General features: G+C 36.0%; 1 protein-coding gene across 1 annotated transcript in view; it reads left to right on the top strand.

Annotated features, from left to right (window-relative positions):
• Window positions 1–11,114, top strand: part of VCPIP1 (valosin containing protein interacting protein 1) — a 29,242-nt gene extending 18,128 nt beyond the window's left edge. Inside the window, exon 3 of the mRNA XM_004011714.5 lies at window positions 5,948–11,114. Within this exon, the coding sequence (XP_004011763.2) occupies window positions 5,948–6,819 (872 nt within the window). The 3' untranslated portion in view covers window positions 6,820–11,114. The remainder of the gene's footprint in view (window positions 1–5,947) is intronic.
• Window positions 11,115–12,801: the final 1,687 nt, after the last annotated feature.

Raw genomic sequence — 12,801 nt, 5'->3', positions numbered from 1 at the left:
AACCCAGCAATTCACTTTCACATGTGTACCAGAAAGAAATGAACACTGTCCACACAAAACTGGTACACAAATGTTTATAATAGCATTATTCACAATAGTCAGAAGTGGAAAGCATACTGTCTATCCGCTGATGATGAGATGAGTAAAATGTGGCATATACATATAATGAAATACTACTTGGCAGTAGAAAGAATGAAGTATTGATACAGTCTACATGCTGCTACTGCTGCTGCTAAGTTGCTTCAGTCGTGTCTCACTGTGTGACCCCATAGATAGCAGTCCACCAGGCTCCCCCGTCCCTGGGATTCTCCAGGCAAGAACACTGGAGTGGGTTGCCATTTCCTTCTCCAGTGCAGGAAAGTGAAAAGTGAAAGTGAAGTTGCTTAGTCGTGTCTGACTCTTCTAGACCCCATGGACTGCAGCCTACCAGGCCCCTCCATCCATGGGATTTTCCAGGCAAGCGTACTGGAGTGGGGTGCCATTGCCTTCTCCAACAGTCTACATGGATGAACCTTAAAAATATGCTATATGAAACAAGCCAGAAACAAAAGGCCATATACTGTATTATTTCACTTACACGAAAAGTCATATAAATGACAGAATAGGTCCACCTAGAGAATATGTCAGTGGTTGCCTGGAGCCAGGAATGGGATGGGGGAAGGAAATGGAAGGGACTGCTAATGCATTCAGGGTTTCTTTCTGAAATATGAAAATATTCTAAAAGTGATTGTTGTGATGGTTATACAACTCTGAATATACTAAAAAAAAAAAATTAAACTATACACTTAAAAATGGGCGAATTTTGTTTGGGTTAGATGTCAGTAGAGTCATTATATATATTTTTTTCAAATGTTACCTGCGGTGTTTGTTCTTATTAGGAGGTAGTTTAGAGCTCTGGAGTAAGAACATCTAACGTCAAATTTTGGCTCTACTGCTTAGTCCAGTGTGATTTCTAAGCCTCAGTGTCTTTGTTTGTATAGCAGGTGTGATAATCTTGGGATTGTAACCAGGATAAACTGAGGTTGTGCACATAAAGCAGTTAGCCAACGCCTGGTACCTAATAATTACTTAGCTAATCCCAGCTGTAACTTGCAGAATTATTTTTTGACCATCACATAGCCATTTGAAATAGGCCACCATCAGAAAATTATTTTACCTTTCAAATATAATTTCATCTGATATTTGTGGTAAAATATTATCTGTATTTTTAGGACAGATTCGTTTGACAGATCATTTTCCTCATCCCATGAGCAAAGACTCAAAAGTGTAACATGCCCTCCTTACCCCCGAAACATACACCCACTACCCTCCAAAAACTGAAAAAGAACATAATTTTCTTACTTTCAAATCCACTCTTAACAGATAGATGGTTGTATCTATGTTTGAACAGACATATTACCTAATATAACAAATCAGCTTTTAATATTCCTAGTGTTTATGTTTGGAAAGGTGTTTTTAAATTAATTTGCTTAAACTGTAGTAAGTTTCCTTGCAGATGTTTATACAGAGATAAATGCAGAGATGAATGGAAAATTTAGTTTTAATACTTTTATAGGTATCTAACCTTACAATGTTTAGTGCTTTGTTTGGACTTTATAAAAATGGAATTATGCTGTGTACATTCTCTCTGTGGCTTTCTCTTCTGCAGCTCTTTTTTCAGATTCATTCAAATTCATGGGCTCAACTAGTTTGTTCATTTTCACTGCTGCAAAGTATTCTATTATCATTTTAATATACTTCATCCATTGTTCTGATTCATTTTAGGTAGTCTCCAGTTTTTTGATGTAAGAAAGAATGTAGCTATAAATACAATTATGCATGTCTGTTGGTATATACGTCCAATGGAATTGTTGATATAAGATATAGAAATTTTAATGTACCTTGATTCCTAAAATTCAGAGGACTATGTAAGTTATGTAAAACTTAAATGATTATGTTTAATCACAACACAGTATTTGCATTGATTTTTTGATATATATTTTAAAGTTTTTTAACAGTGTAAGAAGTCTAGAAAGTATAGAAATGGGGAACATGACCTAAAATTGCTAAATATTCCTCTTATACATACATTTTTTGGCATGATTGTAATTACAGTACTTTCCTGCTATTTTACCATCATGCATATTTTACTATCTGAGGCATCATAGGTTACTTATTTATATCAGTATTAGTAGCTGCGTATTACTTTTGTTACATAGATAGACCGCAGTTCTCTTAACCCCTCTCTTCTTGTTGAAAGCTTAGATTGTTTCCATTGTTTCATTGTTAAGTAATACTGTGATAAATGTGTTGGGGCTATGATTCTTTCTAGGAATAGCCAAGGGAAAGCTTTACAGTAGAAACCTGGAAGCAATTACAAAACCTTTTGATCTAAGAGAAATTAAAACTATTGACTGCCTGATGTATATTAGGCACTGTGGTATGTGCTTTGCATGAGTTATATAATCCTCAAGTAATTAGTGAATTAAGTACTGTCAGGAACAATAGAATGGGAAAGAGTAGAGATCTCTTAAAGAAAATTACAGATACCAAGGGAACATTTCATGCAAAGATGGGCTCGATAAAGGACAGAAATGGGATGGACCTAACAGAAGCAGAAGATATTAAGAAGAGGTGGCAAGAATACACAGAAGAACTGTACAAAAAAGATCTTCATGACCAAGATAATCACGATGGTGTGATCACTCACTTAGAGTCAGACATCCTGGAATGCGAAGTCAAGTGGGCCTTAGAAAGCATCACTACGAACAAAGCTAGTGGAGGTGATGGAATTCCAGTTGAGCTATTTCAAATCCTGAAAGATGATGCTATGAAAGTGCTGCACTCAATATGCCAGCAAATTTGGAAAACTCAGCAGTGGCCACGGAACTGGAAAAGGTCAGTTTTCATTCCAATCCCAAAGAAAGGCAATGCCAAAGAATGCTCAAACTACCGCACAGTTGCACTTATCTCACATGCTAGTAAAGTAATGCTCAAAATTCTCCAAGCCAGGCTTCAGCAGTATGTGAACCGTGAACTTCCAGATGTTCAAGCTGGATTTAGAAAAGGCAGAGGAACCAGAGATTAAATTGCCAACATCCGCTGGATCATGGAACAAGCAAGAGAGTTCCAGAAAAACATCTATTTCTGCTTTATTGACTATGCCCAAGCCTTTGACTGTGTGGATCACAATAAACTGTGGAAAATTCTGAAAGAAATGGGAATACAGACCACCTGACCTGCCTCTTGAGAAACTTATATGCAGGTCAGGAAGCAACAGTTAGAATTGGACATGGAACAACAGACTGGTTCCAAATGGGAAAAGGAGTACATCAAGGCTATATATTGTCACCCTGCTTATTTAACTTATATTCAGAGTACATCATGAGAAACACTGGGCCAGAAGAAGCCCAAGCTGGAATTAAGATTGCCGGGAGAAATATCAATAACCTCAGATATGCAGATGACACCACCTTTATGGCAGAAAGTGAAGAAGAACTAAAGAGCCTCTTGATGAAGGTGAAAGAGGAGAATGAAGAAGTTGGCTTAAAGCTCAACATTCAGAAAACAAAGATCATGGCATCTGGTGCCATCACTTCATGGGAAATAGATGAGGAAACAGTGGAAGCAGTGTCAGACTTTTTTCGGGGTGGGGGGGGGCTCCAAAATCACTGCAGATGATGACTCTAGCCATGAAATTAAAAGACACTTACTCCTTGGAAGGAAAGTTATGACCAACCTAGAGAGCATCTTGAAAAGCAGAGACATTACTTTGCCAACAAAGGTCCATCTAGTCAAGGCTATGGTTTTTCCTGTGGTCTTGTATGGATGTGGGAGTTGGACTGTGAAGAAAGCTGAGTGCTGAAGAATTGATGCTTTTGAACTGTGGTGTTGGAGAAGACTCTTGAGAGACCTTGGACTGCAAGGAGATCCAACCAGTCCATCCTAAAGGAGATCAGTCATGGGTGTTCATTGGAAGGACTGATGCTGAAGCCGAAACTCCAGTACTTTGGCCACCTGATGCAAAGAGTTGACTCATTGGAAAAGACTCTGATGCTGGGAGGGATTGAGGGCAGGAGGAGAAGGGGACGACAGAGGATGAAATGGCTGGATGGCATCACCGACTCGATGGACGTGAGTCTGAGTGAACTCTGGAAGTTGGTGATGGACAGGGTGTGTTGCGATTCATGGGGTCGCAGAGTTGGACACGACTGAGCAACTGAACTGAACTGAAGTACTGCCATTGTTATACTTACCTGATTGTGTTATTATCTATTTATATCCATCTCCTAATAATTATGTTTTATTTTTTAATCTTCAGGGTTTACTTTAGTTCCTGGCACAGTGAGACTCAGTAGCTATTCTCTGTTGAAATAATTGTGTGAAACCTTTGCCTCAGGGAATCCCTGGCCTTACCGTTCAAAAGTCTGTCTTCTTTGCTACCTTTGTTTCCTAGGCCATGGTTTACAGCTCTCTGAGGTAGGGGATTGGTAGAAGGTAAAACTGAATTCAGGGTTGTACTCTGAAAGGTACGATTTAGACATCTCTGATTTTAAAGTTTGTCCATCTGTTTTTGTCAGTTCTCTCTGCCAAAAATGTTGTTAAGAGGTAATGTTGCTAAGGGGAAATTCTCGTTGGATCTTTAACTTACCACCAAAATGAATGTTTATTTGAACTTACTCTCATTCTGTAGCTTTTTTCAGAAAGGAAGAAACTATTCTTAATACTTCTAAGACTACCTAATGCCCACAAAGCATTCCAGATATCACTCATCCTTCCCTTCTCTGAATTTCCGTAGTGCTTGCTAACAGTCTCCTTCATTTTAAACTAGTTTGCTTTTGGCTTTATATTTTGCTATAAACATACCCATATGTTATTATAAATTCTCTATTTCATTTTTTTAAACATAGAAAAATCTATGGTTTCATAAAATTTGAAAACTCTAATTTTTGCATATTTGGAGTATACTTACAGTGTACAAACTTAACATGTAAAAAGATATTGGATAGCTTAAAACACATATGCAGCTTTTTTATGCCCAGGCTGGGAAAAGTGTAAACATTCGAAATACCACGTAGTGAGACCAAACTCTTCAGCTGGAAAATGAAGGGAAGCCTGCTTTAAAGTCCTTACCCTATACCGCTGCATCAGCTGACTATGAGAAAGTGTATCACACTGGGCCATTTGAGGTGCATCAACAGCTCACTCTTACTTTGGTGGTTCTCATCTGCCAGAGGAGAATAAGAGTTGTAACATGAAATACAGCTATTTCAGAGGAGTTGAAGAAGATATTATTAATTTATTGTGACCAGATGTCAGTTCTTGCAGTTATACATAAGTCTTTGCAATTATACTTAAGCCTTAATGTTAACTTTCCTAAATGTGCCCCCACATCGACTACTTTAATTATGGAATATCTTACTTTGAAAGTTATACTTTTTATATTCGTGAAAAATACATATATACACACAGAGGAAACTTTTTATTCTGGCATTCTGTAATTTAATAGAATTACTATGATTTTTAATTCAGTATTATGCAACATGTGTATGTAACACTTTGCCCTTATAGGAATTTTTAAAGTTTATAATTTGAATTTTATTAAATGAAAGTCCATTTTCTTATTGCTTTACTCTAAGCAAATGCTTTACTAACACTAGTGCTAGTGTTTTTATTAAACTCAGCTGTTTGTTTCAAGGCTAACTTTCCTAACTTTGTAATAGGTTAATGATATATATATTTCAGACCCTCTGGGAAACTACTTTAAGGTTTATGGTGGTATTTCTTTGTTTTTTTGTAATGTATTAAATTCTGTTAATAAGTATAATAAATTATTTGCTAATTAATTTTGTTTTGAAAGCTGTTACCTGTAAATTATTATTGGAGGTTTACTCTTTCAATTATAATTGTCTTTACTTCACCTTTAAAGTAAGATTTTAATGTGTTAAATTCTTTTTCCTTTCTTAAGGTATGGCTGATGGCAAGCATTGTACTTTCCCACATCTGCCTGGCAAAACCTTTGTCTACAATGCTTCTGAAGATAGACTGGAGTTGTGTGTGGACGCTGCAGGACATTTTCCCATCGGTCCTGATGTTGAAGATTTAGTTAAAGAGGCTGTAAGTCAGGTTCGAGCAGAGGCTACTACAAGAAGTAGGGAATCAAGCCCCTCACATGGGTTATTAAAACTAGGTAGTGGTGGAGTAGTGAAAAAGAAATCCGAGCAACTTCACAATGTAACAGCCTTTCAGGGGAAAGGGCATTCTCTAGGAACTGCATCCAGTACCCCACACATTGACCCAAGAGCCAGGGAGACTGCAGTTGTAAGGAAGCATACGACAGGGACAGACTTTAGTAGTAGTTCCATTAAAACAGAGCCTTCTGTATTCACAGCTGCTCCTAGTAACAGTGAGCTTATTCGAATAGCTCCTGGAGTAGTTACAATGAGAGACAGCAGGCAGCTTGATCCTGATATGGTTGAGGCCCAGCGGAAAAAATTGCAGGAAATGGTGTCTTCTATTCAGGCGTCAATGGACAAGCACTTGCGGGATCAGAGTACAGAGCAGTCACCATCTGATCCTCCTCAAAAGAAAGTGGAAGCTGTGAGTTCTTCTGTGAAGTCTGGTAGTCTTCAGACTGGCTTACCTGAATCTTTTTCTCCAACTGGTGACACTGAAAATTTGAATATAGAAACAGCCGATGGCTGTGTGGCAGAGGCACTGGAAGCAGCGTTTGCTGAAAGGTCAGAAGCACAAAAGGGAAGTTCCGTGGAGGAGCCCGAAGAGATGGATAGTCAAGATGCTGAGATGACAAACACAACTGAGCCAATGGATCACTCTTGATTTAATTAGAGGCTAATAAAGGCAGAATGTTTATTGTGAATATGTAATATTTGTTGGCTGGGCCACATAACTTGATTAGTCATTAAAAAATCTTGTACGTATATAATTCAAAGATTATATCTTGTTATTCAGTGCATGATAGCAAGTGTGTGATTGGCAATAGCTTTTAATATACTGCTGCCCAGGCTGGCTCTGAATTCCTGTAAAATAGTTATTAGATCTGCTAAAATGAGTTACTTCCATATATGTGGTTCATTGGAAGTTCTTTGTAATTTTAATTCCATGAAAGTCTTAATGTTGCAAACATGAAGATTCTCTTGCTATATCTGTTTGATTTCTGAAAAGGCTAGAACTGGGGGAAGATAAGATTTTGCTAATGTTGATGTCATCAGGATAACCATTCCACATACTTACTAGCGTGTCAAAAGATTTATGTAAATTTGAAGGTTATCTGAACTAAATTGTATCTTGAAATTCATAAAGGATATGTTAGACACTGGGATCCTGACATTTCTGTGAACGTAAACACATTCATAGAGATATGTATTCTTTGTGAAAATATCTTGAGAATGTAGTGTAATGATATATAACATTTTGGAAAATATCTTGAGAATGTAGTGTAATGATATATAACATTTTGCTGATTTGAGCAAGCTTGGGGGAAAGTATCTATTCTAGAATGATAAAGTCAATGTGATTCAGTAATGTTGCTGTCTGAGCCAGCACAGCCAATTGTGTGCTCTGGTGTTGATAATATGTTACCATTATTTGAATCCTGGCCTGGTCAAGTACCACCAAATTTTTGTTCTTTAATCTTGCAGAAAAGTTGATTGCAAAGTGTGGTAGAAAAATAATTAAAAAAATAATGGTAGCAGTAGTTAATCTCTAATTTTCAGAGTTTGTCAGATTCACAGAGAATTTATAAATAAGAATTTATCTTTATGAATGGGTTACATTGTTCTACAATTTTGATCAATGGTATTTAAGCTTGTATATGCTAAATGTCTTTGAGCCCCTCTGAACCAAAAGTGTTTCCTTTTTTTTTTTCTTAGAATCCACTAGATTTTCTTCATTTGTTAGCTTCACTTGGATTTGGATGCAAACTTGACTGCATCATACCCTGATCAACTGGGCATTTGCTTAAATAGTGTATTCATCAAACCTTTAGTGCCTGTTTCCTCAAGAAGCAGCTTTCATGTTTACTCCTTAAAGAATGTTTATCCTGAGATTGGCATCGCACTATTTTATCCTATTCTGCAAATCTGTATTCTGAAATGTACACGTTAATACATCTTTTTCCTCTGTTCACTGAAATTAAGTTGAATTTGAATGGATGAAAGACAAAATGTATGTTAATACAATCTCTTATCTAGAGCATTCAAAGCCTGGCTCTCTCTGTTTGCTCGTGTGATAGATGCAGGACCGTTTGCATTTTAAGAAAATGTACATCAGAAATTGTATTATCGGGTGTTTAAAAATCTCAGCCAATTGACTCATAAGGAATATAGACAGTACTTGTGTTTCCAAATAAGGGAGGTTTTGGTTTCTTTCTATGAAAATGTCTCTGCCTGAATCCACTAGGGAAAGAATGGAAACTATAGACATTTTGCAGGTGATATCTGAGCAAGATACACATTTGGGTTTTATCACATTATCACCTGTTTAAAATCAAATTTTATCTCCATTCTTCTAAATTTGCTTTCAAATACCTTTCTCTATGTCTATAAATAGAAGGAAATTTTAGAACTTTTATATTGTATATTAGTTTTACATAAACAACTGTGGCTCCCAAATAGTATTTCCCATTTAGTTAATGCAGGTGACTTCTCTATTAAATTTAAAAATTACAGATATCACTAACCACTATAATTATTTTTGGCCTTTTCAGCCACTGAACACCTCCCCTGTTTTTTTTTTAGTTTAAATACAGGAAAACTGTTTCACAAACAAATGCATTGCTTCCAGGTAAACGATATAATCACCTTTTCTTTAACAAATATTTTCTTCACCTGTGGCTCAGTATATTTGATAACTGACAAATACATTTAATAGCATAAGGTAAAAACATAAGCTACACATTTTATCTCCCTATTAAATCTCCCTTTATCAAGTTAGAATGCACCTGTGGACAGTAGAAGGCAGGCTCAATCTCTGACAACAGTGTTAATTTCTCTTGCTACGGCAGTGCTGTTTAGAAGCTGGTTTAGGTGTGAATATTTTAATAATAGTTTGGGTTCTCCCTTGATAAAGAATAAAAGGCTTGATGCTGAGAATGGTCAGGTTTCTTGACATTATTTTAAATCAACTGAAATATGGTTGCAGGAATTAATGGATTTGAGAAGTGGGCCAGGAATCATCTTCACAAAAAAGTCTTAGAATTTCTTTAATTTCTAGACTCATTATTTGTCCTTCCATATGGTTACCATCATCAAATACATAAATTACAGAAATGATTTTTAGAACTACCTTTTGTGATTGCCACAACTTTGAGTCTAAACTGGGGATCATAAATTAGTTAAAATATTTTCTTAGCTCTCCATGAAACATAATAACTGTAATTCAATCCTATAGTTAAATTACATTTGCAGTGTTTAACTGAAAGTTGAAGCGTAGTTAGTCATACCAAGATTGAATTGATGACCCACAGTCCAGGTAGAGTTGAAGATGATGTGTCTCTAGAATACTGGTGTGAGAAACTGGTTGAAATCGAAGAAAACAAGACACTGTCAAATATGAGCTAGAATATAATGAACACCCAGGGAAGGGTTACTCAGGAACTAAAGAGCAAGTCTAAGGCCCATTTCCCCTCCTTTCACTGTATTTCAGGTATTTTATTGGAAAAGTTAAGCTAAAGACCTGAGACATTTAGCAAGTGCTATTGACTGTGAAATTTGCTTTAAATCTTCTGATGAGTTTTAGTTTGGTTTTTTGCAATCAAGTCTACTACTTGCAATTAAGATGTCAATCTGAAATGCATCTATGGTTCCTAGCCACACAGGTCCTCATTGCCATTATTTTTAAGAATCTAACTTTATTGGAAATTAGCAAACTTTTGCATATGATCTCTTACCTCAGGGAAGATCACTTGCTAGCAACTCACTACTAATGACAGGTTTTTGAGAATTGTACTGACATCACTTGTTAGCTACTAAATGCAGAATTTATAACAGTATTATTTTATGTAGTTAACTACTAACTGGCTGCTAGTGAACATTTCTCTAAAAAATTTAGACCTCACTAATAACTAACCTTTAGGTATGAAATAAACTTGTAATTTCTGTTTTAATTAAGCTTTCGTCAATACAGTAACAATATAAAATGTTTATTTCAGAATATCAGTACCATTTTGTTTTTATTTTTCAACAAGAATTTTAATTGGTCCATACATAAAATACCGCAGAGCAGAATTTTAAGATTCATGGTTCTCAGAACAAAGTTTCCATATTAAGATTTTCATAAAAGCTTTTGCAGAACTGAATTAAACTCCATTCATCATTTAATATGACTTTAAAATCACCTTTTATAAGAGTAACAGATACATACTCTAGGCTGGGGTATAGATATATCCTACATGTCAAGGTTATCATGTAATTTAACACAATTGCATAACCTCAGGCTCTTCACATTATAGTTTTGCAAACCAGAAGTATTCACTTGAAAACACCACAGGAGAATGTTTACTTAACAAAAGGGGAGCTATATTACCAATGTAAGATTTATAGTTAATTGTAAGTTCTGCCATTCTTAATAATTCTTTGAGATGCTAAGTGTTTCAGTTCATATTTAATGATACTTAACATTTGTTCCAAAATAGCAGAAATTGTAAAAATTGTGAATTATTGGAGAAAATGCCATTACTTGTATATCTGACATTTAATTTTTTTAAATTATGGAATCTACATGCTTTTGTAGTATAATATTAATACGATGATTATTCTCTTGTAAAAGAAAAGGAAAACTAGTAAAAAGTTTTAGTTGATGTTATGTGCTTGTGAGTATCAATTACTTAGTATTTGAAATTTTAAGGTATTGCATACTTTTCTTTAGAATGCACAAGTCCCTTCCTGAGCTTTTATGCCTGTGGTAGAGCAATAAAAGCCTGAAAAGGTTGTCAGTATTTTTAGGTTCATTTGACTTTGAGAATTAGTGCCAAGAGCTGGAGGATCTGCTTTTTGGAGGGAAATGTTATTTAGAATATGTAAAAATAAGTGTAATAGTGTAAATATTTAGAAAAAATTAAGTAGCAAGTGCTTTAACTGCTGAATAAAATAGTATAGATGTTCTACCATCCCTAAGGCACTGGCTGTTATCCATTATTTTCTGATTTTGTGATTGCTGTATATATTATACTTGAGTAATAATTGGTAATAGTGTATGATATCTATATAGAGTTCTACAACACACCTCACTGTATAGTATTTGAAAATTTTATATCAGTAATAAAACTATAATACATACTGATTTCCCCCTCAACTTTTCCATATTAACTTTTTAAAATAATTTTTATTCTTTAGTTTCCTGGAATCATACCTAATTATTAAAATGCATGAAAATATAGTTCAGTTTTATAAAGGAATTCTTAGTATAATAAAGTTTTTTTAAAAAAAAAACTTCCTTCAGTGGAATATCATATAGGGACAGGGATTTCTCCCCTTAATGCAGATTTCAGTGCAAATGAAATGGATCCAATTAGAAAAGAGCAAGCAAAGTTTCCTTAGACATATTACATAATTGGGTCATGTGATGCTTTGTTTCCTTAGACATATTACATAATTGGGTCATGTGATGCTTACTGAATCACATGATTTAACAAATCACATTTGTTAAAGACTTTCTAATAAAGAGAACTTGTTTTTGTGTTGTATAGCTTAACAATCAACACAGCTGATATTTTAAATTTTAAGGTATATGCTTAATGTCCATTTTGTTAGATTGTTTAACTTAGTAGTCAGTGAACAGCCTTATAGATCTGAGCCCTGGCAACTCTTTACTATGTGACCCTTGTGCTTCAGTTTCATCTCTGGAAGGATAATAATAACATCTGCTCCTGGCGTTTTTGTGAGGATAAAAACCAGTGAACTCATAACAGATGATTAGAACAGTGCTTGACATAGTAAGGGCTTCCCTGGTGGCTCAGCTGGTAAAGAGTCTGCCTGCAATGTGGGAGACCTGGGTTTGATCCCTGGGTTGGGAAGATCCCCTGGAGAAGGAAACGGGTACCCACTTCAGTATTCTGGCCTAGAGAATTCCAAGGACTGTATAGTCCATGGGGTTGCAGAGTTGGGCACGACTGAGTGATTTTCTCTGATATATAGTAAACTGTAAAATGTTTGCTATTACTGTTATTTACTCATCAATGTAACTCGAGCTCAGTTGCCATTTAAATGGGATAAATCACACCTAGGGCTTCCCTGGTGGCTCAGAGAGTAAAGAGTCTGCCTGCAATTTGGGAGACCCGAGTTTGAACTCTGGGGTGGGAAGATCTGGAGAAGGAAATGGCAACCCACCCCAGTACTCTTGCCTGGAAAATGCCATGGACAGCAGAGCCTGGTAGGCTACAGTCCATGGGGTCACAAAAGAGTTGGACACGACTGAGTGAATTCACTTTCAGGGCATAACATTATGTTAAACTTTGCTTTATTTGAGGTATATAATAAATGAGCTAAAAACTGAATGGTTATATGTTTCAGTTTTTAGGCAAGAGCTTTATGACCACACACAACACTGGAAATCTGAACTGACAGTCTGTGCTCTGTGACTAACACATTCTGACCTAAGGCGAGTCGTGGAGCCTCTGAAGACCTCCATTTCTACTACAACCTGTTAACAGTTGTTACTGTCTTGTTCTGTTGACTGTGTCATCGTGGTCTCACTTGCTGACGGCATATGCTATTGACACAAATGACACGGGTATAAGCCCATCCTTTCCAAAGTTTCAAGCAAAAGGGAGTAATGATGTCAAATCCTATAGAAAGTTCAGGC

Source organism: Ovis aries, chromosome 9 (assembly GCF_016772045.2).
Source record: "Ovis aries strain OAR_USU_Benz2616 breed Rambouillet chromosome 9, ARS-UI_Ramb_v3.0, whole genome shotgun sequence".
NCBI lineage: Eukaryota > Metazoa > Chordata > Mammalia > Artiodactyla > Bovidae > Ovis > Ovis aries.
Note: the sequence above shows the minus strand (reverse complement) of the source record. Positions and strands in the feature narration are given on the sequence as shown.